General features: G+C 31.4%; 1 protein-coding gene across 2 annotated transcripts; it reads right to left on the reverse strand.

Annotated features, from left to right (window-relative positions):
• Window positions 1-5,406: 5,406 nt before the first annotated feature.
• On the reverse strand, window positions 5,407-24,850 carry LOC134712313 (calpain-5-like). 2 transcript variants are annotated; one of them, XM_063573742.1, is made up of 13 exons: window positions 24,725-24,850; window positions 18,997-19,171; window positions 18,067-18,198; window positions 17,395-17,597; window positions 16,829-17,012; window positions 16,178-16,368; window positions 15,111-15,188; window positions 14,204-14,381; window positions 12,637-12,759; window positions 11,658-11,854; window positions 10,847-10,968; window positions 10,148-10,284; window positions 5,407-9,593 (listed from the first exon to the last, which is right to left on the reverse strand). In XM_063573742.1, the coding sequence occupies exons 2-13, from the start codon at window positions 19,168-19,170 to the stop codon at window positions 9,396-9,398; spliced, it is 1,917 nt and encodes a 638-aa protein (XP_063429812.1). In that variant the 5' UTR covers window position 19,171; window positions 24,725-24,850; the 3' UTR covers window positions 5,407-9,395. The 2 variants fall into 2 exon arrangements, with proteins under 2 accessions (XP_063429812.1, XP_063429811.1); XM_063573741.1 differs by having other exon boundaries at window positions 24,785-24,839.
• Between the last annotated feature and the right edge of the window lie 59 nt (window positions 24,851-24,909).

A 24,909-nucleotide genomic window follows, 5' to 3' on the forward strand; every position in this document is an offset into this window, starting at 1 on the left:
TTTTGTTGTTTATCATTTCTTATAATAAAATATCTCCAAGGACGAGGATAGAGTAGTATATGTTTCAATTGACATGTTACATATTCAGAATGAACATTATTTTTTCACTGACTGTCTGTGTAAAATACATTTTAATGGCTACGATGTCAATATTGAAAGAAAAGTATTAAAAAGCATTATTGTGTCGATTGTTATTAGAAAAGCACTTAATTCAGGGTGTTAATAGTTAAAACAAATATTCAAAAAATAGATTAACTCAAATTTGTGTATCTCGCCAGATCCGATCAATATTCAATAATATATGATGACATACTGTGCTCTGTCCCTTATTTTAATTTGATCATGGTGTTGTCTGTTTCTCTTCTCGGAATTTTTGATATTCGTTGAACTCTTCTTTTTTTCATTCACACATAGTAATGTGATTTTGGCCTTATTATCATGATGGACGTATATTGTTGTTTAATTAAGGAAATTCGCTTGTCAAATTTGGGGATTTTTGTCAGATTTCCGGAATCCTCTGGTTTTATCCATTTAAATTCCTTCAAAAAATTTGCCCATTGATCCCCGTTTTTCTTTTTATAAATCTTTAACATGTATTATGATAAATATCTGTAAAAGTCATATAAAATTTTAATCATTTTTTAATAGTTTTTGAGAATTTAAACAGTTTGGAAATGATAAAGCTATGAAAAGTCCAGAGCGAATATTTTCCCGTCATAATTTCAATGGCAAATGCACATTGACCTTTATTTTATTTTTGCTCTTTTGATTCCTTTATTAATCCCCTATCAATATAAACTAGTGATTTGAAAAGTTAATCATTTTGAAACTGGGACATGTGAGAAGTGAACTTCTTTAACGTTAACTTTAACAACGCTAAACGAGCACAAAGAAGTAGAGTCATTGGAATTTTCCATAGCAAAAAATGATAAAAAAAAAATACAAATCCTGCTGGAGTTTTTATAAAAACGTAATGCAACTCCAATCAACAACAACTATTGATTTTAAAGAGAGGCAAAATTATATTAAGCAAATTCGTTAATCGAGCACAAACTGACAACGCTATGTCAAATAAGACGATCAAGTAAAGACTATACAATAGTATACAATACACAAAATAGAAAAATCAAAAACTGAGCAACACGAACCCCACCTAAGACTAGGATATTTTGCATGTGCTTAAACTTAGATCAACTTTATAGACAATAAAATTTCAAAGGTGCTTTTTTAAATATTCCGAAAATAGACAGCTAGAACGATTAAACAACCATTAAATAAGTATCCAGTATTAATCTAGTAAAGATGCTTCAATCGATTAATTTCTAGAACACGTTATAATTAATTTTTTTTTCGGTATAGCAAGTTCAAACAAAAAATGCATAAGTTAGAAAACTGGATGGACAAATACTAGTAGGTATAAGAGGTCTGTTGATTTTTAAAACAGATACACGTAAGAATACGTAACGTGTTTTGATTTTGATATATTCAGTAGAGAAGACAAATCGTAATTTACTTTATTGAAAAAACTATTTACAATTATTAATTTCATAGCAATTGATGATAGTGATAAAATCAATAAATATGGCTTGCATTGTTCTGATTAGGAATATTGTATAAAGAAAAAGATCAAGAATGGTAGATTTACAAAAACAAGAGTCTCAAATTAAAGAAATGAATAAATGCAACAGTAGTATATCGCTATTCAATAGTCATCAATCAATTAAGCGAAAACGAATCCGGGTTACAAATAAATAAAAACCGAGGGACAACACAAATACTAAACTACAACAAAATCAATCAGCAACATACTGAACTCTGAGGACAATTTAGAACGGAAAGTCCATTATCAAATGGCAAAATCATAAGCTCAAACACATCAAACGAATGGACATCAATTGTCATATTGCTGACTTGGTACAGGCAATAAAAAATGTCATCCGGAAACCACGGACAATATTATGCCAATCGTCCGTTTCACATGTTTAGATATTTAGATACTAAAAAGTAGTTTAACTATAATGAATATACAGAACAGAAAGTCCGTAATCAAATAGCAAAATCAAAAGCACAAACACATCAAACGAATGGGTAACAATTGTCATATTCATGACTTGGTAAAGGCATTTTCTTATGTAGAAAATGGTGGATTTAAACTTGTTTTATAGACAGCCGCATAAATTTCATTTATACTGACAATGATGCGTGAACAAAACAAACAGACATAATAGGTAAACATGTCAAAAATAGGGGAACAGCAGTCAACATTATTTTATAACCTTAATTACTATAAAAACAAAAACAAATAAAAGAATACCATAACACGTTATTGAAATGAAAAACAACGTCAGTACCCAGAATCTATATTTCAACACCAACGTGTATTACTTGTGAAGTTGATATGAAATGTAGCCCAAAAGCATGAAAACTAGAAGAACGAAAAATATTATACTGGATGAATCGACGCCCAGAATAAAAAGGTGTCAATCGGCTGTTGTCAAGGATACAACAACACCGATTTTATCAGGTGTCCCCAGGATCATCTTAAATGGTGTTGTTACTCTGATTTTGTATTTTGTCCATGGATTTATGAGTTTTCGACAGCGGTATACTACTGTTGCCTTTATTTATCAACAAGGCCTTAATAAGTACCCTACGTGAACTTTTAAAGTACGAAACGTTCTTTTACATACCCCTTGGTTCATACAATTTCTACTCAGATACCGATGACGATTTACAAAGACTGAATAGCAGCTGCAATCTCTTCAATACCCACTTATATAAACTACTTTGACGATTATCGACCTTTGTTTTTTTTTGTTTTTTTTGGTTTACCGTAGAAGTTGCAAGGTGTAATCTTTCATCTTGGAATTGGATGCCAAATATATTCCACTCGGTATCATTTACATAAACACATCGAAGATACTAGGCTTATAATTTTGAGCGTCAGATGCGCGTTTTGTGTACATAAGACACACCAGAAACGCTCGAACCAACACAGTTGTAAAATATTACAACTTTTAATGTATAAAAGTGATAATTAAGGTAAGTCCATAATCATAATTTTGCTGGTGATATACAGTTGATCCGAGATTTGAAATATATTAAGTTGAGCGTGACTCGTGTACCAGCTGCAATTCACTCATTTCATGTAAATGATGGACTATGTTGCTACACATATACTCCTGTCAAGTAATATAAAATAACGATTCATTCTACTATGGAAAATAATATACCATTGGTGACGACAGTCTAGGGGCCGACAAACAACTTACCACACGAGGATGCGCATTTATGCTAAGTTTAGCTTAAAACCCTATATAATTTAGGATTAAGATTTATCTGTTAAAAACAAATGAAAGCCCACTAGAACCTTGAATCATCTAAAGCCGATATAATTAACTTTTCAGAGCACCATCTATCGTTTCGTTTGTAATTTTTTTTGGCTTTTGTATTTTGCTTTTACTTGTTGCTGTAAATAATACTACTAATACGTTCTTTAACTATTTAACTAAAAGAAGGTATCTTGTTAAGTATTATTAAGGCTGTAATCATTTCTGTTGTTTTTCCGTTGTGCCGTTAAATGCTTAACCACATTCTGTATGTACATGTCCCAAGCCAGGAGCTAGTAATTCCGTGGTTTTTGTTTGTTCATGTCTGGTATTTGTAACGTAAATTGGATACAGCATCTAGATTTGAAAAGATTTTGTTAAAGTGTTTTCAAGTTATTGCATGGAGAACGCTCGAAATATAACATTTCGCTTATTAAAGGTCTATAACTCAACATCGATAAATGCTCAAATTGTAAAGTCTTTATTCGGCATCCATTGAGTCACAAGGAACAACATAATTAAATTTGAAAGTATTTCGTCAGTGTTTTCAAATCAATCCACAGACCACGTCGTAAGTATCAGTTTTCTTAAAGAATGCAAAGCATTCAAATCATCTTGCAACGTGCTGTTGCTGTTTTAATTTTTCAGATGATGAAAATGAATGTTGAATCGTCAGCTTATACATTTATTGGGGATTGTTTAACATAAAAAGTAAATCATTGATATGAATTAAACATTATGGAAAAATGGAATTATGAGGTAGCCCATAGTTTAAATATTTAGACCTTTTTCTCGAAATGACTACTGATGGTAGGTTGAATACCAAAATTTATGACAAAGGCGATGATTTAAATTTTCCTATAGTCAACTTTCCATTTCTTTATAGCAACATCCCAGCGGCACCAGCATATGGAGTATATGTATCTCAATTAATATATGCTACTCTTGAGCTATCTCAAAGCACGTTGATTTTGTTGAACGAGGAATACTAGCTGCTTTCTCATAAGTTGCTTAGACAGGGCTATGAATCAATCAAATTAAGGTCATCACTCAAAATATTTTACGGTCACGATCATGAGCTGATTGGCCATTATGACAAAAGTGTGTCAGAAATCATATCCGATATTCTTCCTCAGTCATAATTACCTTCCATCATTACCGAACTGAAAAAAAGAATTAACACGACGAGTGCCGTATACGGTGCAGGAAATCCTTATCCTTCCTGAGCACCTGATTTCACTCCTGGTTTTTAGTGGAGTTCGTGTTGTTTCTTAAATTATTATTTATAACTGTTGATGTAATTGTCCTTTGGTTTTGTGAGTCTTTGTTTACTCCTTGGTTGTTATTGTCTATCAGCCTCTGGATTTAAACTTAACCCATCTTTACCAAAGTTTATTTGTGAGTAGTGTGTGTTTTTTTTTAAATCATTGAAGATTTTCCTGAAATAGTTTTGGATCATTCAATCGAATCACTTATTCATTTTCATATTGTATGTTTTTTTTTTCTTTTATGCATAAATACATTATTCAAAAGCAACTTAACTTAGCCTAAGGACCAAGCTGACAATTCCAAGAGATAATGGTTCAAGGTCTGTATCTATTTTTAACAAATGAACTTGCATTGGTTTATTAGATAAATCTAAAGAACTAATTCATCATTAAAACCGTCAAAATTATCATGTTAAACTACTCAACAGAAAACGACTGATGTTCAACTTTTGAGTTTAAAAAGGTATGTCAACCATGCAACAAAATATGATGGGTTAAACAAAATGAAACCAGAGTGCATGATACAAGCATGCTATGCCGAAACTCGACACCAAGCAGGCATTGATAGATGGTCCCAATAAATGAGGTATATTCTGTGATCAAAATATTTATAAATTTAAATTTGATTTCCCCCTGCTTATAAATATGTAGCAAACCTTAACAAAAAGGGATATCAAAACCTAGCTAGCTCATATACCCTTTACATAACTGACATCTACTCCTTTCTAAACATTTAGTGTTCTGTTTTGTTATTATATATTTGATTCCAATTCATCCAAAAGTATAATTATAAAACAAAAACACAACCATTATGTGTAAACATAGAAATTTATTAATATCAATAAATATATGAGAGTTAACTACTCTATCACAAAACAAATATAAATTAATAAAATGTTGTGATACCTATCACACATAAAATGTTTTATACTCCTTATAAATAAATTTGTGTAAATGGTTGTACAATTATTCCATATTAGAAAATATATTTCACCCATACTTTCTTCTTGCATCAATGGCATCTATATTGGACAGACTTTAAAAAAAAATCATATTTTAAAAAGACACAAACTTGCACCTGTTTTTATTGTTATTTCTATGTACAATATAGGTATTAAAACAATAAATAGATGCCTTATAATATCACAGGAAGCTTTATGTCATAAAACATGGATATCATTAAATGAACAATCAACAAGTTCATTTTGATCTACAAGTATTTCTGATCATTAAATGACTTTCTTTTCACATATTAAGCATAAAATGATCATCTTGAATACATTGCTTTGTTGGAAAACTGTAACTCAAAGACTAAAGAAATGAATAAGCATTTATAAAACTAAAATTTTCATTGCTTAACTCCAGTTAACCAAATAATTATTTAAAACATTTGAAATTTTAAAATTGTAACATACTAAACTGTTCAGTTTGATTATTTTAACTTTAACTTAATTTTTAGAAAGAAACTGCACATAGTACAAATGAGAGCTCTTATGGTGTTTGGTTGCATATATTAGTTTACTTGGCACTCAGTTAAAAATCAGGTTAAAGACAAAACTTAAAATTACAAGCTAAGAGGACTTAAATAACTGGTTTAGTTTAACAGAATATAAAAGAAAAAATAAATAGCACAGGCAAATATAAAACATAAGTTTAACAACAGTAAAAACAAAACATTTACTAACTACTTGATTATGTTTCTGTACATCAAATAAAATTGAAATTTTATGAAAGAAAATAATGTATAGTCATGGTCTTCAATGAAATGTCATAGACATACAGAAATATAGGGGTCAAGCATTGCAGTAAACATGATTTCAGGAAGCCAACAATTCATAAAATACTCAACACAACTGATGCCTTTTGTCTCAAAGAAAATACACAATACCAGTACCCCAAAAATACAAATAGAGAAAACAAGCAAATGATGTGCGACTGCAAAGTGTATGCAGCATTTTTGTATATCAAGTACTTAAAATTACAAAAGCTTGAATTATTTGAAGTTTTCCTTTACAGGATGCTTCTATCCTGTTTTTGACTTTCAACTTTAGTGGTTATGTCAGAGTTTTATAATTTTGTCCTAAATCAAAGAATCAGATCAAGACTGTTTATTAAATTATTTTAAAAGTTTCTAATCTGTTTGTTTTGGAAAGCTTTTAATTGTAGAATGTGAATACACATATGAATACCTTTTATTTTGGACTAACTTTTACCTCCTTTCCAGTTTTTTATTACACTAAATTTTTAAAATGTGTGCTTCTAATGAAAAAAAGTTTTAAGAATCTGAAGAAAAAAACACCTTTAAAACAGAAAAGTAAAATGAAACTTTGTCAGATCCTTTTATAAGTCTAGAGCGACTACAGTATCTGTATTTCAATTTAGTTGATATTATTCAGTCTTCTTTTCACAACTATCAGAGAGGGTAATTAAAAGGATATATGTTGCACTACACCAATCTAATCAAAAAATTAATCTGTAATAAGCACCAGAGACTTTCAAAAGTGAAAACACATTCCGATCCCAGACTAAATTATTTATAAAAAGCATATTTAAGGTTTAACTGAATTAATAATTGCTGTAGTAATAAAGGAATCTAAGACTATGCATATGTATGAAAAGGAAGGATCAATGATAGGTTGGAGAATAGTTTGAATAAATAAGTTAAATTATTAGTAAGTTTCTGCATGGCATTCTTATATGTTATGTGAACACAACTGGCATTAAAGCATGTGCAAAACACAATAGTCTATTTTGATTATATTAAATGGAATAGAAAGGGATCAGGCAATCATTACATAAATCAATGCACACACTGAATTAAACACAAAAAATAGGAACATAATTTCTACTGATATTCTAAATTTTGAAGTCATAGTTAGACCTAAATACTTGAGCCAATGGTTACACCTCTCTGCAATTTCAGCACAAATTGAGCAAAAATCTTTGTGTAGTGTCAATAAACCTGTATCAGTTCATTGAAGCACATAGCTGCAAGGTAAATTCAACAAATAAGTGTATATTAAGGGGGGAGGGCAAACAATTCCTTATTTTCCTATCAATCTTCATGTATAAAGGGGCAGAAGATAGTATAGTTGGAGTTATAGAGACAAAACAATGGCAATAAAAACAAAACAAGAGCAATAGTGAAAAAAACCCTGCTTTGAAAACCAAAAATTCAGGAATATATATCCTACCAAAATCTAATGTGCTCCAAGTGTAAGCAGTTCCTGATCCAATGATTGGTGATGTCACAATCAAGGAAAGATGACAGGATTGTGATTGTGAAAATGAGAACATAAGAAAAACAGAATCAAAACTAACAATTCAACAACCATAATATGCATTGAGTAATTTAAATAAAAAGTTGTCATGCAAAATAGAGGTGAAAAATACAAAAAAGTCATTCAAACTGATACTTAGAAAATAAAATTACAAGCCAAGGCTTTAAAAGAAAAAGACCATCAGACAAACATTCACAAAACACAACATAGTAAACTAAAGACTGAGTAACACGAAACCATAATGTATTCATACAGTAAATAATGGGGCTGCTTCAATTGTTCTAGGTCTGGCTATGCCTGGTTTGCCCTATCACGTGACCGTGTTAAATATGGCTGAAATTAAACGAGTGGAACCGGCTGATTTAAAGATGGCGACAGAAGTTCAAATTTATACTTTTTTGCTTTCTAAGCTAGGGAATATAGAAGATGAACCTATTAACAATAAATATATATTTTTAACATGCAGTCTTTTTTTCTGAGGCTTTATTCATCATAAAAAGGTTTCTCCGAGATAATTTTATAAATTTGAAAATAAAATATAGCATGGCAATTTAATATCGTCATAGTGGACCAATACAGTATCATGTAATATACTAGTCTGATTGATAAAAATCAATTTTCACCTTTTAAATTCCGATTATTTATCTAAAATTGCACTTTCTGCCATACTTTTATGACCGGCTGATTGCTTGCCGGTGAGTGAAGACCGGCGAGGGCGGCGTATGCCTATTTGCGCCGGCGGCTGATTTTACAGCAAATGAAGCGACTGTGCCTATACCGGAAGCGTCAACCGGGCTAAGCCGCTGTGGCAAATGAAGTACTACCTGTATAGATGGACGGCATATTGATTTTGATAAACTAATAAGCTTAATAAGAAAATTTGAAATAACATACATGCTATAAGTAATCTCAAGAATAAATACACAGTTACAACAACATGTACCCTTCTTTTCAATTAAGCCAAAGCTGTAAAAATAAAATAGCAGTAACCCCAATAACAGGGAAATATTAACATATTAAAGCTATTTGTATGAAAATATGTGTAAAGTATACATAAATGTGGGTAGATAAGTAAAACAACCTTGTAAAATGTATATTACAATAAAAGTATACAAACTTTACAGACACCACATAAAATAAACATAGTAATGATATGTGTGTTTGAATAGACAAGTAAGTAACTCCAATTATGTAATATTTTGTGTAGATTTTCTTGATGAAAAAAGAACAATGCTAATTTTATTTATACAGGTAGGATTCCTAAAATTATACATGAAGCATTGCTGATGAAAAATTAAAATAAAATCTACTGAGATCTATATAACTATTTGGAGGTATAAATTGAAAACGAACTAATTAAAAGTAAAAGCATAAATATACTTTTAACTTCTTAAAAAAATTATTATCTTTCTTTTCTTTCACTGTTTATTCTTTTCTTTCTGACCATTCACACAACCTTTGTTTTTCAAAGATAATGCATTGATGTCTTCAAAACTATTTCACTAAAAGATAAAGGACTAGACAAGTTCCATTTCTTTTGTGTGCCAAATCTTTAACTTTAACTTTCCATCTTGCTGAACAGTAGCTTCTTTCCCTTTACCATACAATGGAAAATCAAATGCTGCATCTTCTTTATATTTGTTTCTTTTTTCTGCTGACATAGATACTGTACACACACCTAGAAAAGTGTCTTTTATAATGTTGTGATCCCATACCTATAGGATAAATAATACAAATTTTTATATGACTGTAAATTGTAAAGATGGAAAACTTTTTTGTAAATTCAAAAAATTGTGCTTAAAACAACAGCTTACATCATTATGAAAGGATTAAACACATTCCTCTTGATATGATTGATATGTTACATCAATTAACTCAATAAAAATATGCATATCTTAAATTTTAAAACACTGTAATGACTTGTTCATGATCAAGAAGTGGATTTGTTGTCTGATAATGTGTTTGTTAATCAATTAATGTTTGGTTAACTAGTCAAGGGTATAAACTGTGTACCCCTTGTTACTAACCCCCGCCTAATTTAGTAGCAACATAAATGGGTAACATAAACAAGATTAATTTTAGAATCAAGTGACTTTTAATAAATTTCTTTATGGATGAGGACATGAAATTGAGTAGCTTGGGACTGCCCTATTCATTTCTGTTAACATGAACAATAATAAAAATCTATGAAACCTTTAATCTAACAGGTATAAATCATTTAGTATTAAATTGGGGGTAAATCAATATTTTTTTGTGTAAAATACTATACCTCTACAATAATATCTTTATCTGGCTTTTTGTGATAAAATGTAAATCTCTCTCCCCAATCAGGACTTGTATTTTTCTTGACTACATTTGTCTGTTCTTTGTAACCATCACATCTTATTATACAGAATGGATCAGAACCTGTAAAATCAAAATCAAATCAGCTTTATCAAAAATCAAAGATTAGTATCAATACAACATAAGCTCTCATTGAACCAAACATAATCCATTGATTAGGTACATTGATTAGGTAACAAAAATAACAATATAAATTCCCAATGTAAACTATATTATGAAGGATAGCCCATTTTGTAGGTAATCTTAAAGAGTTGCTGCAAAGTTTTTACTACGAAAGTTCACAATAGGAAAGTTGAAATAATCATGTTTCTAATAGATTCTTGTTTAAAGTCGTACATCAGTCAATTTCAAGGAAAAGATATACTGATTATTGTAAAACCCAAAAGTTGTGGCTAAAAACTGTCTGATTAACATCACAACTAATTATTCTGAATTGAAGATTTTCATTATCATCTTATTCAATAAAATTGACATAATATTTGGATGCAAGACCAGCTTTAATATTTCAACAAATTCAGAGGGCAGATAATGGCTCTTTTACCATCTTCTTTTGAAAAAAGTATAGATCATACAGATTTGCAGGACCAGAACATATCTCTAATATCTCACTGGAAGATATACTTACTGCCTAACTTATCTACAGCTTTCAATCCCTGTGCAGAAATAACAGTAATCTGTGTAGCAGCTATCTTTGGCTTACATATAAATCCACATTTAGGTGATTGTGGCTCTTCATTTAATAACTCTCTGTAAAAGATCAAATTTAATTCTTTACATGTGGAAAAGTACAGAAATTTAAAAAAAAATCTATATCATTTAAAAAGATATAATTTCCCTATGCTTAATGAAATGTATAGTACCAATGAGAAAATCATATAATTCAACAGCACATTTTTTGCACAGGGATAAAAGATTTCACATTAACGTCATAGATCTGGCAGTTCAAAAATATACTGAAAAATATATTGCTGAAAAAAATTTCAACAAAATTATTATGAGAAATAATTAGCACTACAGAGCCTGTAATTGTAACACATAAGAACATATGGTATCTACTCTTTTTAATCTTGGCCTTTCACCATTAAAAATCCTATGGATTGAAGGGAAACAAGAATGTGTCCATAGTGCACAGATACCCCACTATCACTATCATTTTCCATGTTCAGTGGACCATGCAAAAGGGGTCAAAAGTGTAATTTGGTAGAAAAATTAAAAATATTGTATCATAGGGAATATGTGTACTATGTTTCGAATGAACGAACAAATGAACAGAAAGACCATAAAACATAATGCCCATAAATGGGACATAAAAACCATGCTCACTGGCACTCATACCACATCTTCCTATATCAATCTATTGTTCCCACAAGTAATGATAATTGTGAGAAATGTAACATTGAAATCAGATAATCAATACTTACTATAATACCACTTACTTGAAATTTGTGTTTCCACTGGAGTATAATCTCAATGCGTAATGGGACTCACTCCCCTCATCAAATGTCGAGGGAATAACACAGTAACGACCTTTCTTTATCTGTATCCTTGACAACAAACTTCTTGCTGAGGTATAGGTACTCTGATGTACTATCTTCATCATATCATGTATTCTGAACTCTCTGTTTTCATCTACCTTATTAACATAAAAACAATTTTAAAATGGAAAACTAAACTGAGTTTGTATCTTATACCTTCTAAAAATTCTTGTTTGCTAGCCTAGCAGTTTTTTCTCCAACTGTACTTATCTTATCATCTATCTTCACATGTGGTATTTTGACTATCAAAGTGATTTTAAAAGTCTTCAAAATACTGAGTATTAAGATCCTACTTCCATTTGTCTAGTGACAGAAATCAAATGTCCACAATAACAACTTTTTAGCTTTTGATTTGTTTTATGAATTTATTTTGATCGTTCATTACATGTATCAATTTCTTCGTCTGTTAAAAACTTCAACATTTCTTTTTTTTGTTCATAAAGGGAATTAACTTCTAAATGCCAACAATACCAACTTGTTAGCCTTAATTGTGTTTTATGAATTTATTTCACTTTCATTATCAATTTCTTCGTCTGTTGAATCCTCAACACTGTGTTGTTTTTATTAAGGTTTTCCCATCTTAACCTTCATATGGTAACTAACCCTATATTTTTTAGGACACCATATATCAAATATACATAGTCACCATGTGTAGTCCTCTAATTAATCATATCTCTATAAATCTATAGGCGATAAGATAAAATTGCATTCTTTTCTACCAGATCCTGATATACTTATATAGAACAAACACTTTATACACTGACATCAGTCATTCAATTAATGTAGATAACTTTCAAAAGGTCAATATAAGTACATGAATGTAATTCATGTTTAAGGATAGAATAATACATATGAACGGTTCCTTATCTATAGTTTTTACCTTAATTAAAACAGCTCCAACTGATTCATTTTTGCCTCCTTTATCTTTATCTAATCGACTTTTATCTTCTTGTTCTAGTGAAATCCATAAATCATCTTCCTGTCCCTTGATATCAAACACATACTGAAAACAATACAATGATACACAGTTATTATACCCCGCCCTGTAAACTGTCTCTTTTCTAATATATATACAATTTGATGCCAAAATCAGATCTTCTAATGAATTTGACTACTGAACATCTATGACAAAATAAAACAAGAATGTGTCCATAGTACACGGATGCCCCACTCGCACTATCATTTTCCATGTTCAGTGGACCCTGAAATTGGGGTCAAAACTATAATTTGGAATTAATATAGAAAGCTCATATTATAGGGAACATGTGTACTAATTTTCAAGTTGATGTGACTTCAATTTCATCAAAAACTACCTTGACTAAAAACTTTAAACAAAACTTTAACTTGAACTTGGCACTATCATTTTCTATGTTCAGTGGATCGGGAAATTGGGGTCAAAACTATATAATTTGGAATTTAAATAGAAAGGTCATATTATAGGGAACATGTGTACTAATTTTCAAGTTGATGTGACTTCAACTTCATCAAAAACTACCTTGACTAAAAACTTTAAACAAAACTTTAACCTGAACTTGGCACTATCATTTTCTATGTTCATTGGACCATGAAATTGGGGTCAAAACTTTAATTTAGCATTAAAATTAGAAAGATCATATCATATCATGGGGAACATGTGTACTAAGTTGATAAGAATTCAATTTCATCAAAAACAACCTTAACCAAAAACTTTAACCTGAAGCGGGGCGAATGAACGAACGGACCAACAAATGAATGGACACACAGACCAGAAAACATAATGCCCCTCTACTATTATAGGTGGGGCATAACTACAACCATTTCGATTTCACCGTACTGTAGAAACTTTTAATTTTTATGGTTTTAAAATTTGTGGTTTTGTATTTAAATTTGATTTCATGGGGATTATTTTTGTGAATTCCAGTATGTGAAAGTAATCTTCACAATGTATGTAGAATAGAAGTTTGTAAATTTTTTTATTACATGGATATTATCAATCCACCAAAAAACAAAAAAATATCTCCTATGAAAATTTCTGCTTTTCATTTTTCAATCATAAAGTTTTTGTTTTTTAGGAAGACAAAAAATCTAATTTATCTTGTAGATGCTTTAACACTTATATTAAAGTTTTCTGCAATTACTTAAAACCACACAAATTTTCAAAATATTGCATCACATGTACAATTCAAAACATTAGATGTCATTATTATGAATTTAGATTTTTCTAAAAAGTTTAAATATACCTGTAACAAATTAACAATGGTGTGTATCAATGCATTTTTCACCAAAATCCATGTAATGAATTATTGTACAAGTTATAAGTGAATTTTCATCAAATATTGTACAAATTGTAATTTGTACAGGCACTTTTTGTACAAATTACAATTTGTACAAAGTCAAAATACAAATTATAATTTGTACAAAATGTTAACTTGTACATAACATATACAAAACATTAATATCCTATCTACCTGAGGATTTTTAAGGAAGTTTGGAGAACTTGCTGATCCACCACATCTATCTGGCTTTTTCCACTGACCAACACCTACTGCTTCTGACCACGTCTTTGATAGAGAGAAGAAGGAGGTGTTCATTACATGACAAATATCCACATGGTTAAAATACTTCACAAAATCTTCATATGACATCCTGCAATGTAAATAACCAATTAATTGATACTTTGTGAATTAGTTTGTACTGTAACTCTTATGTTTGGGACTGTTCCATAATGTTTTGATAAAAAGAATAAGGGGTTTGGTGCCATAACATAAACATACATTTGATTTAACCCAGTGGATAGCCCATTAAGGTGGTACCAAAAACCTTGACTTAAATAAATTTCATAAGATTCTGACAAAATATTTACTTAGACACTTTGACAAAAATATAAAAATTTCAAAAAACTCAAACCACACACTCTTGGAAAATTATCATTTGCCATAATGCCGTTTAACAAACACTCATTTTGATCATTGGGAAGCTTAACATTTCCTGAACAATACAAAGTGATGAAAACGTTAGGCTAATTTTTACAGAGTTATCTATCTCCCTGTAGTGTTAGGTACTACCTTTAAACCTATTTTCCTCCTGTTTTCCTAAAGTTAGTGTTTCTGCTATGTTAGATGTATTTTAATTATCTTTTCTTATTGAGTGGGTTGCTTTGTTAACTGTTTTTCTGAGATTTTGGACATTTAGTCTTTGATAGTTTAGTGCATGTGCATTATTTTTTTTAATCACCTATATTCCCACTTTGTATATATTCTACAACATAATACAATTTTAAATGTTTCCATATTATGTCATAATTTTACATTATCAGTCAGCAAAATCAAAGAAAATTTTTGTATAATAGGGATAATATATTTTACACATGATTACCAAAACTCTCCATTGTCTTCTACTGTTAGTCCAATATCTTTTTTCTGTCCAGAACTGACCTTTTTCCACTCTGCTGACCTGAAAGTTATTGAGCAAAAACATATGACAACCTTTCCTGTGAAAATATTCTTTTGTTTTATAAAGTATTTACAATGTTTACAGAAAGTCCAATTAAACAAAAATTCAATACAACAAAGCTGCAACAAATAGTTATTAAAAGTACCAGGATTATGGTTCCAGACCACAATTGTCGTCCCTTGATTTTCGTTGTTCACGAATATAGTCCCTAGTGTTGACAGTGGGTTACTTGCCATTTATTTTCATACCCCTTCCAAATTTATTTCTCCATGTTTAATGCCTCAAATTGCAAGTAAGGGGGTGAAATTATACACTGTAAAAAAATTTGGGTCCAGAATTTTAAAAGAAGTAGTGATTTGGTCCAGCTGAAAAAGGTTAAAAATTACTACTTCGGAAGCTGTCAAAAGATTTCAAGACGCCCTAAACATAAAATTGTCAATATTTTGAGTTAGAGACGATGAAGTTTTCTATAATTTTGATATAATTTGTCCCAAAAGTAGTACAACACACTGTAAAAATTTCTTTGAGAAAGCGCAGGTGGGATTTTTTTTATTTTCATTTATGTTCTAAAAGAAATGCACTACGAAATAATTGTGGTCTCGGACCTTATAATTTAGTACGCCAGATGCGCGTTTCGTCTACAAAAACAGACACACCTACAACAAAGAATGATTTGTTAGGGAGAATGCTAATATCTGTCTAGATACTTTTTGACATTTAACATTTCTTGTAACATAAATACAAGTAGTAATCAGTTCTTTAATAAGAAATTGAATTGACTTGTTATGTTTTGAAATATTATTCACTTCATATGAAGTCATTAATGTAGTTGGATATCCTGCATTTTTCATGCTTTATCCTTAAAAAAAATTCCTGTAAGACCCAGCAAAATTATTGAAAGCATTCATTTTGCATTACAATAATATCATGGTGTAAGTGCTGAAAATAAATATTATCATAAATGTGGAAAAAATATACATAAAAATTACCCATCACTCCATGCCCCCTTCCATTCTGTTCCGCCCCAGGGATTCCGACATCTCACCATATGAATTCTTTCTGCATTGAAGACAGAGAAGAGTCCTGTTCCTAGTTTGATGTCCCTGACAGCAGTTACACTGTAAGCATGACCCTTCACTAAACCTACATCTAACTCGGCTTCCATTTCATTGGCTGATGCCTGTCAATAAATAAATTTAGGATTTTAATAACTCAATATTGCTCAAATGTATCTTTTAAGATTAATTAATTATGCTGTATAAATAAATAACTAGCAATTAAATTTCAGATGAATTGGGATATAAGAATATATACTAACTAAAATTGATAATAAAGATATCAGTTACCAATTTTCAATTATTAAAACTTAAAAAATACTCACTATAAACATTACCATAAAAAAAAAGATAAAATTGTTTGCCCAAGCTTTGCTCACAAGGATGTAAAAACACTACATTTCAATTTCATTACACAAGCCAATGAATTTCCAGCCTTCAATTTTTTTGAAATGTGTATCCCTTGACAAAACCAGAGAATCAAAAGAGGTGTTTAACACAGTAAAGCACAGAGCTTTTTCAGATTGTAATTATCAAAGCTTAGACAGAGAATTTAAATTTTCATCGGATTGGATGACCACTTACAGCAATGGAGGCACTCATTAGAGATCTCTGTTCTATAGATTCATGTAAAATGTCAAACAATTCCAACTTTTGTGCTTCAGTTTTATATGAATCTAAACTTAGAAGTTCACCAACACCTCCAGTTATATCAACCAACGCATCTCTTGGTCGGCCTGCCACCAGGGACTCATAGTTTCCAAATAGCCTTCAAATCAAATTAAGATTTTATTCCATGTTATTTTATGTTAAACATTCTAAGATAAAAAGCAAAGATAACACTAAGTCAGACTGAAAAAAAACCAATAAGGGGCAAGTGATGTATTAATGATCAATTTACATTTACAAATTCTAACTCAAACTACTTTTTTCTCATTTCCACTGGTATTAAAAATGTTGACAATGTTTTTAAAAATCTAATGTTGACTGTTTCCTATATAACTTTGTCACTTATAATGTTGTGCAATGTTACAGTAATTGATATAATTTTAAACTTGAATCAATGTACTGCAAAAATGAACTGTAAACTTTTGCTAAAATCTAGCAGATATTGGTAACCTAACAAAATCTGATAAAAATTTGAAACATACTTTGCATAGGCTTTTTCAAGCAGAGCTGACCAGAATTCATTTCTTGCTTTAGACTGTACAAAGATAAGCCTGCCTCCTTTAGTTGGTAAGTAATCATCTATAACAACATCTGTCCAGGTACCACATCTCCAAAATCTAAAGTGAAATATACCACTATATTTGTTGTCTTCTGACCACTCTTGTTTATCTATGTCTGGAACTACCTACAACATATGTATTAGACTGTTGGTTTTCCCGTTTGAATGGTTTTACACTATTAATTTTGGGGCCCTTTATAGCTTGTTGTTCGGTGTGAGCCAAGGCTCCGTGTTGAAGGCCGTACTTTAACCTATAATGGTTTACTTTTTAAATTGTTATTTGGATGGAGAGTTGTCTCATTGTCACTCACACCACATCTTCCCATATCTATATAAAAATAAGGCAGTGTGGTGATTGACAATGAGACAATTTTTTTTAATGATGTGGATAAAACTGTTCAGCCTTCAACAATCAGAATACAGTGCTGCTTCATGAGCATTTCATGAAAATTGGTGAAATAGGTATACCATATTACGTTCCATAAAGGGGCATATTAAAATCCATGCTGTACAAATAGCTTAGCCTCCTTTTTCCTAAGTTCTAAAATTAATATCAAAGTAAAATACCCTGTTTATATATAAAACAAAAACTTACTTTTGTTAAAAGTTTTCTATCAGCTGTAAGACAAGCACAAGCTGCAACAAACCAGCAATTACCCAGACTTCCTTGTGAAAAATCATCAAAACTGGCTCCTTCCACAAAAAATTTGGGATCGTGGGAAATTTCCTGAAAAATACAAAGAAAATATCACTTAAAATCTAAGATGTAACTACAAAAAGATTAATTCAAGACAATATTGATTCTATAAATCAAAAATAATCACCCTTTTTTTTTTAAATCAAAAGACTGCTAAATTGCAAACCAAATATTGTGCACCATTTGTTTACAGGTATATGCATAATTACTGAGTAATACACTATAAAACAAATCGTAAACAATTCTTTTCCCCTGTACTTTAAAAAAACTTATCATGAACACTGGTCTATGGAAAAAGAAGGTCGTTGAGATCGCACAAAACATGCTTTCCATCGTCCCTTTATATGGCCTGTCCATCAGCCTTTGTAAGTCTTGTGTATTTATAAATTTTGATTCATTTGTATATTTTGGAGTTCAATGTGGCATATATACATTTTGCCTAACAAGTGAACACTTTTATAAAGGGGGCTGCTGAAGCCCATCTAGGTGCAATATTTTCTCAATGTGTTGTTAACTCATGCAATATTAACTGACTAAGGAAATACACCAGATTAATTTGTACAAATATACTTTAACCAGTGAGTCATTAAAGTGAAAACAGGGCTAAGGACAAGGACATTTGCTTTAGACTGCTTGATAAAACCATTTGTTTTTGACTGGCTTAATAGTTTCCATCATACATGTCATAATGTTAATAAAATAGGATTTCGATATGTAAGAAAGGTTTCTGGTAATACTTAATGTGACTACAGCACCACTCATCACTTCCTTTGGGGAGTCAAACAAATTTTAAGTTTTCCAATTGATTACTTTTTCTTATAAACTTACACCTGGTCTTTTCCACACTATATCCTTTTCCACTTTGCTGTAGAACAATGATTTACTGTCAGGGGGGAATACTGGATCTACAAACAATTCTCCCTTACTAATGCATTGCTTTTTAAGTTTACTATAATGCTGGTCTTTATATGGAACTGCAGAATCAAACAAACCCAACACCATGCTGAAAAATAGAAGAAACTTTAGTAAATCATGTAAATCTAGTTGCAAATACAAATCATGAGATCAATTGATTTAAAATGTGGCCTCAAATTTATTTGCATCTTGTACACAGTTAATTAGTTTCATTGCAAACATTAACTCTTATAATAAACTGTACATCCATTACTCACGTCTATTGTGAAAAAGTATAATCATACATGTCATATTAGCATAATACATGTATGTATGATATATACATGTACCAAGCTTCTGGTTTTCTATTACAATTATTTTTTACACTTCAAGAATAGCGGGTTATTTAATATTGTGCACCACATTTTTTATGTTATTTCGAATAGACAGAAAAAATATTACAGTCATTCCTGAAGTGTAAAAAATTATCATGACGTCTTGGAAGGCTATTTAAAATTTTGCTTTGACCCCTTCCTGCGACTTCATAGAAAAAAATTTAATAGCCTTTTAAGATGTCAATAATTATTTGGACTACTGTAGCACATGCAAACAAAAAGTAAGAAAACAACCATGTGAGATGGGGGCCTTCATTTGAATTCATGAACAAAATTTGCTTTACCATCCGGATCCAGCTCTTACTCTTAGTTTCACCATTTCATACGTAGTTTTGAGTTCATGGCCTAGTGGTTAAGACTGATGGCTACAGTGCTGAAGGACCTGAGTTTGATTTTCACTTGGAATGATAAAATTTCAGTACATCAGAAGGGTGATTTTCACCCTCTCACACACATCTCTTGTACCCAGACTGGAGTTTAAACTAGAATGGGTATTTTGGGGGCTTTGGTTGGTCAAAGTTGGCCCCTACTTTGACCTGGAGATCAATCTAATGATATCTCTTTGGTTTGTCTGTTCCCGCTGAGTGTCCAGGTGGTTCTCTCAGAGTACTTTGAATTCGTTTTCCTCCACCATAATAACAGACTTGCTGGTGTCCTACACGCTCCATTGGGCAATGTTGGGTGGGGATTGTTCTGGTGGTGGGTTTATAGTGTAAAGGACACATGTTCATTAATCCTTAAATTAGGGATTCCCTGTACCCTTGCAGTCAATCAAGGGGTGCGTCTATACTGGTGGAATCTCAAAGTACATACATACATAGAAGTTACTGTTAGTTTTTGAAAAACAGGCTGCTTTTACATTCAGATATCGCAGATCAAATTAATTTGTTCATAGTGTATTAATTTACATTTTTCAATGGACTTTATAAAGTCTGCCAATTGATATTTTATTGTATGTTTTTCTAAGTTGTGATGTTATGCTATTGTTACAGAAAAAGGGAGAGTGTTTGGTACCATTTAAACGTTTAATTCCGCTGCAAATGTTTGCACATGTCCTAAGTCAGGAATCTGATGTACAGTAGTTGTCATTTGTTTATGTAATTTATACGTGTTTTCTCATTTTTTTAATAGATTAGACTCTTGGTTTTCCTGTTTGAATCACAAGTATTTGGGGCATTCCACAACCTTATTGTTCTAGGAAAAAATGAATAAAAATGATAGCTTGTGGGAGAGAATGGCTGTATAAATTTATGTTCTTTGGATGGTATTAGGTATGTATTTACTGGGATGGAGACTAATTGGTGTTGAATTTTGTATGGCATGGTGACGGATGCAAGATTTCTTCTTTGTTGTAATGTTGGCCATCTTAGATGTTCAAGCATGGCTGTTACACTGCTTTGATAGCTGTATTGGTTGAGTGTATACCTGGCAGCTCTTCTCTGTACCATTTCAATTTAATGTATTTGTTGTTTCTGCCAGGGGTCCCAGACGACACTACAATATTCAATTTTTGGTCTTACGTATGTTTTGTAAGCAAGTTCTTTTGTTTTTATGCCGTTAGTTTTGACGTTTCTTTTTATAAATCTCAGTGATGCATTTGCTTTGTTCGTGATGTCATTTATATGAGAATTCCATGTCAGATCGTTTGTGATGGGAACGCCAAGATATTTTGCTTTGTTTGTTGATTTTAAAATATGATTATGTAATGTGTACTTATAGATGATTGGTTTATGTTTTCTTGTTATGTGGATGATTTCACATTTGTCTGGGTTAAAGGACATAAGCCATTCTTGTTCCCATTGTTCCAGTTTATATAGGTCTGATTGAAGGGCGTGACAGTCATCTAATGATGAGATTGTTAGATACACAATAGTGTCATCTGCAAAGAGGCGAACATTACTTTTGAGGTTGTCTGGCATGTCATTAATGTAAATTAAGAACAGACATGGCCCGAGAACAGACCCTTGGGGAACGCCTGACAATACAGGACAACTATTTGATGTGTGACTGTCAACCACCACTTTTTGTGATCTATGCGATAACCATGCCTCTATCCAATTTGTTGTTTTGTTATTTATTCCCATGCGTTTCAGTTTTAGTATAAGTCTTTGGTGGTCCACCTTATCAAACGCTTTTGAGAAGTCCATGACAACTACGTCAGTTTGTTTACCGTTTGCCATGTAATCCAGTATTTGCTGTGTAAAAGTTAAAAGTTGTGTTTCACAGCTAACTTTTGATCTTAAACCATGCTGCAGTGGATATAGTAAATCGTAAATGTCTAGATGTTTCATTATGGATGATACTACATGTAGTATATGTTCTACTGATTTACTAAGATACAGGTTAGAGAGATGGGCCTGTAGTTTTCAGGTTTATATTTTGCTCCCTTTTTGAAAACTGGTGTAACCAAGGCCTCTCTCCAGTCGTTTGGTACTGTGCCTGTATTTACTGATGAATTAAACAAGTCAGATATTATAGGTGAGATTTCATGATGAACTTCTTTTAGAAAATGAGGTGATATTTTGTCTGGACCAATAGCTTTTGATGGGTTTAAGTTTTTTTAGTAATTTAGATGTTCCTTCTGTTATTTTGTTTATTTGCTTAATTTCAAATTTATGTGTTGCTGATTTTAATGATTTTAGTTCACAAATGTGAGATAATTTCAAAGGTTCAGGTGTGGTAAATGCTGAGTGAAACTGATGGTTAAGTGCTTCAGCCTGATCTTCATGAGGGTTTGTTTTTGTGATACCATTTACCTTTAGTGGTGATACATTTTGTACACCTATATTTTCACTTTTTTGGTTTTTTATGAATGACCAAAATTTTTTGCTTGGTTTACTGTCTTTCAGTTTACTATCTTCGATTATAATGTTTTCTATGTAGTTCCAATATGATGTTCTAAGCTTTTGTTGTACTTGGTGTTTTAAGGATCGGTGCTTTTTGATAGTATCCGATTTTTTATCTGATTTTGTTGCCTTTATTTTCTTATGTATTCTGTCTCTTTTTCTTATTAGTCTCTTTATTTCTGGTGTTAGCCAAGGAAAATCTTGTTTTTGTTTCATTATTTTTGATGGAATATTTTTGTCTGTTATTTCTTGTATTTTGTTTTTGATCAGTGTCCACTTTTCTTCTGTGGTGTTATTAGTTAGTGTTAGAGAAAAGTATTCGTCTTGGAATTTTTTTACTTCTGTGCGTATTTTGTCCAAGTCGCCTTTTTTGTATTGACTTATTTTTCTTGGTGTTTTCTTTTTTCTACCTACTGTGATGTTCATTTCATGGCAGACAATGTCATGGTCTGATGTTCCGAGACTTGGTAGTGTTTTTATGTTTTGTACAAGTGAAGGCTGGTTAAGGTAAAACAGATCTAGTGTGTTTTCCTGTCTTGTTGGTATATGTACAACCTGTTCAAGATTATGATCATTCATGATATCAAAAAAGTTATTATATGTATTTGTAAATTTACAATTTGGTTTCAGTTCTTGTTTAACCCAGTCATATTTAGGGAGGTTGAAATCTCCAAGAAGCCAGATATTACTGTGTGTTGGTATTCTCTGTAATGATCTGCTGAGTTCAATGACACTTTCAGTGTCATTTTCCTGTGGTTTATAATAAGCCCCAATGTAGATTGATTTTAGTCCAATTATATCTACTTTTGCCCATAATAATTCACAATTTGTGTCTAGTTCTGGTTGTTCTGATGACAAGATATCAACTGAAATTGCTAAGAAGACACCACCTCCTTTACGACCTGTCCGGTCTTTACGATAAATACAGAACAAGTCTTTAGGGAAGATTTCAGAGTTACATATATCTGGCGTAAGCCAGGATTCTGTACCTACTATAATGTCTGGTTTGACTTGTTCAATAACTTTGATTTTATAGACTGACAGTTTATATTTAATATTGTGAGACGTTTGTTAGCCTTTTTTGCTGTTGTTTCAGGCTTTTTGGTTGTTTTGAGAATAGGTTTTGGAGATGATGTTGCTTGAGGTGGGTCTAAGATCTCAGAACATGATGATGCATCTAGATTTAGAGAGTCAAAAATGTTTGTGTCTGACAATGTGTCGAGTGATTCAAAAAGTCCACCTGAATAGTTGGGTAGTGCACAGCGAAGACAGTACCAAATGTGTTTACTGTTTGATAACATGTTATATGTCTCATTTCCTACTCCTTGACAAGATGTGTGATACCATTGGTCACAACTATCACACATAATTCCTTTATCCGACCAGCATACATGTACTTCTGTTTTACAGAAGCCACAGTCATATTTTGTTTCATTTAATGTTGGACCTGGATTTGGATTTATATCCAGTGATTGATTTAGTAGAAGTACACATAAGTATAGTAGTGTTAGTTTTCTATTATTTTTATATGATGATGAGAAAACTTTCCGGTGTTTTATACTTTCAAACATAAAGAATGTATTTTTTAATTCAAATAAGTCTAGTTTGGTGGTGATATATGGTGGTATGGTACCTGTACAATTATGTACATGTACTGAGGATTTCAGCATTGGTAGAACATATATGATGGTTATGATTTATGTTCATGATGGTTGATTCAGGTAAAGTTGTGCATAATATAATATTTGGAGTAGAGCTATTGTAGGACAATGGACATGCTCAAGATGATAAAAAGTATACATACTATTTTTATTAACATTTCTTCCTGGTTCAAGGTGGTACGTGCTCGAGAGTGGAAAGTGCAAACAAGACACACAAAATAATGTTAGATACTGATGAATTGTTATAATCTTCGTCCTTTGTGCTCACCCAAAGGCACTAAATGATGCACACACAAATGGAGCATGTTAGTTTCATGATGAAGGATAGACGAGAATAGTTTCAAAAAATGATATTTATACCACTACTTTTAAACGGATGTTTAAAAAATGTAAACAAGGAAGTGGAAATAGTAGCGAGCCACTATGGCACGAAAATAATATCAACTTAGTGTTCCAAATTAAGGCTTCAAAGTACAATAAAATTTACAGGTTCCCAAATACCTGTGGTTTGAACAGTTGAATGGTTTTACACTAATAATTTTGGGGCCCTTTATAGTTTGTTGTTCGGTGTGAGCCAAGGCTCTGTGTTGAAGATCGTACATTGACCTATAATGGTTTACTTTTTTAAATTGTTATTTGGATGGAGAGGCACTCACACCACATTCTCCTATATTATATCTATCTACTGCTTGCATGATCATCGATTGCATGCGCTTGCATTAATTTTTCCTTTTCAAAACATATAGTAAATTAGTATTACGTGATGTGTTAATCTATTCTCTGTTTTTAGCGACCATTTGACCCGATTCTAATTGATAACCTGTGCATCAATTCTTTTGTTTACATGCAACCATGCAACAGGCGATATTTCAGCCACCAAGGGAAGTAATTTTGATAAAATATGTAAAGTGTTGATTTATTTTTAATTTCGTATTAAAGTATTTG

This window comes from Mytilus trossulus, chromosome 3 (genome assembly GCF_036588685.1).
Source record: "Mytilus trossulus isolate FHL-02 chromosome 3, PNRI_Mtr1.1.1.hap1, whole genome shotgun sequence".
Taxonomy (NCBI): domain Eukaryota; kingdom Metazoa; phylum Mollusca; class Bivalvia; order Mytilida; family Mytilidae; genus Mytilus; species Mytilus trossulus.

Coding starts and splice junctions, on each gene's coding strand:
- LOC134712313 (XM_063573741.1), bottom strand. Junction 15,189..16,177: donor AAGGGGGCATGGAGTGATGG/GTAATTTTTATG, acceptor AATAACTTTCAG/GTCAGCAGAGTGGAAAAAGG. Junction 11,855..12,636: donor TTGGAGCTGTTTTAATTAAG/GTAAAAACTATA, acceptor TATGTTAATAAG/GTAGATGAAAACAGAGAGTT.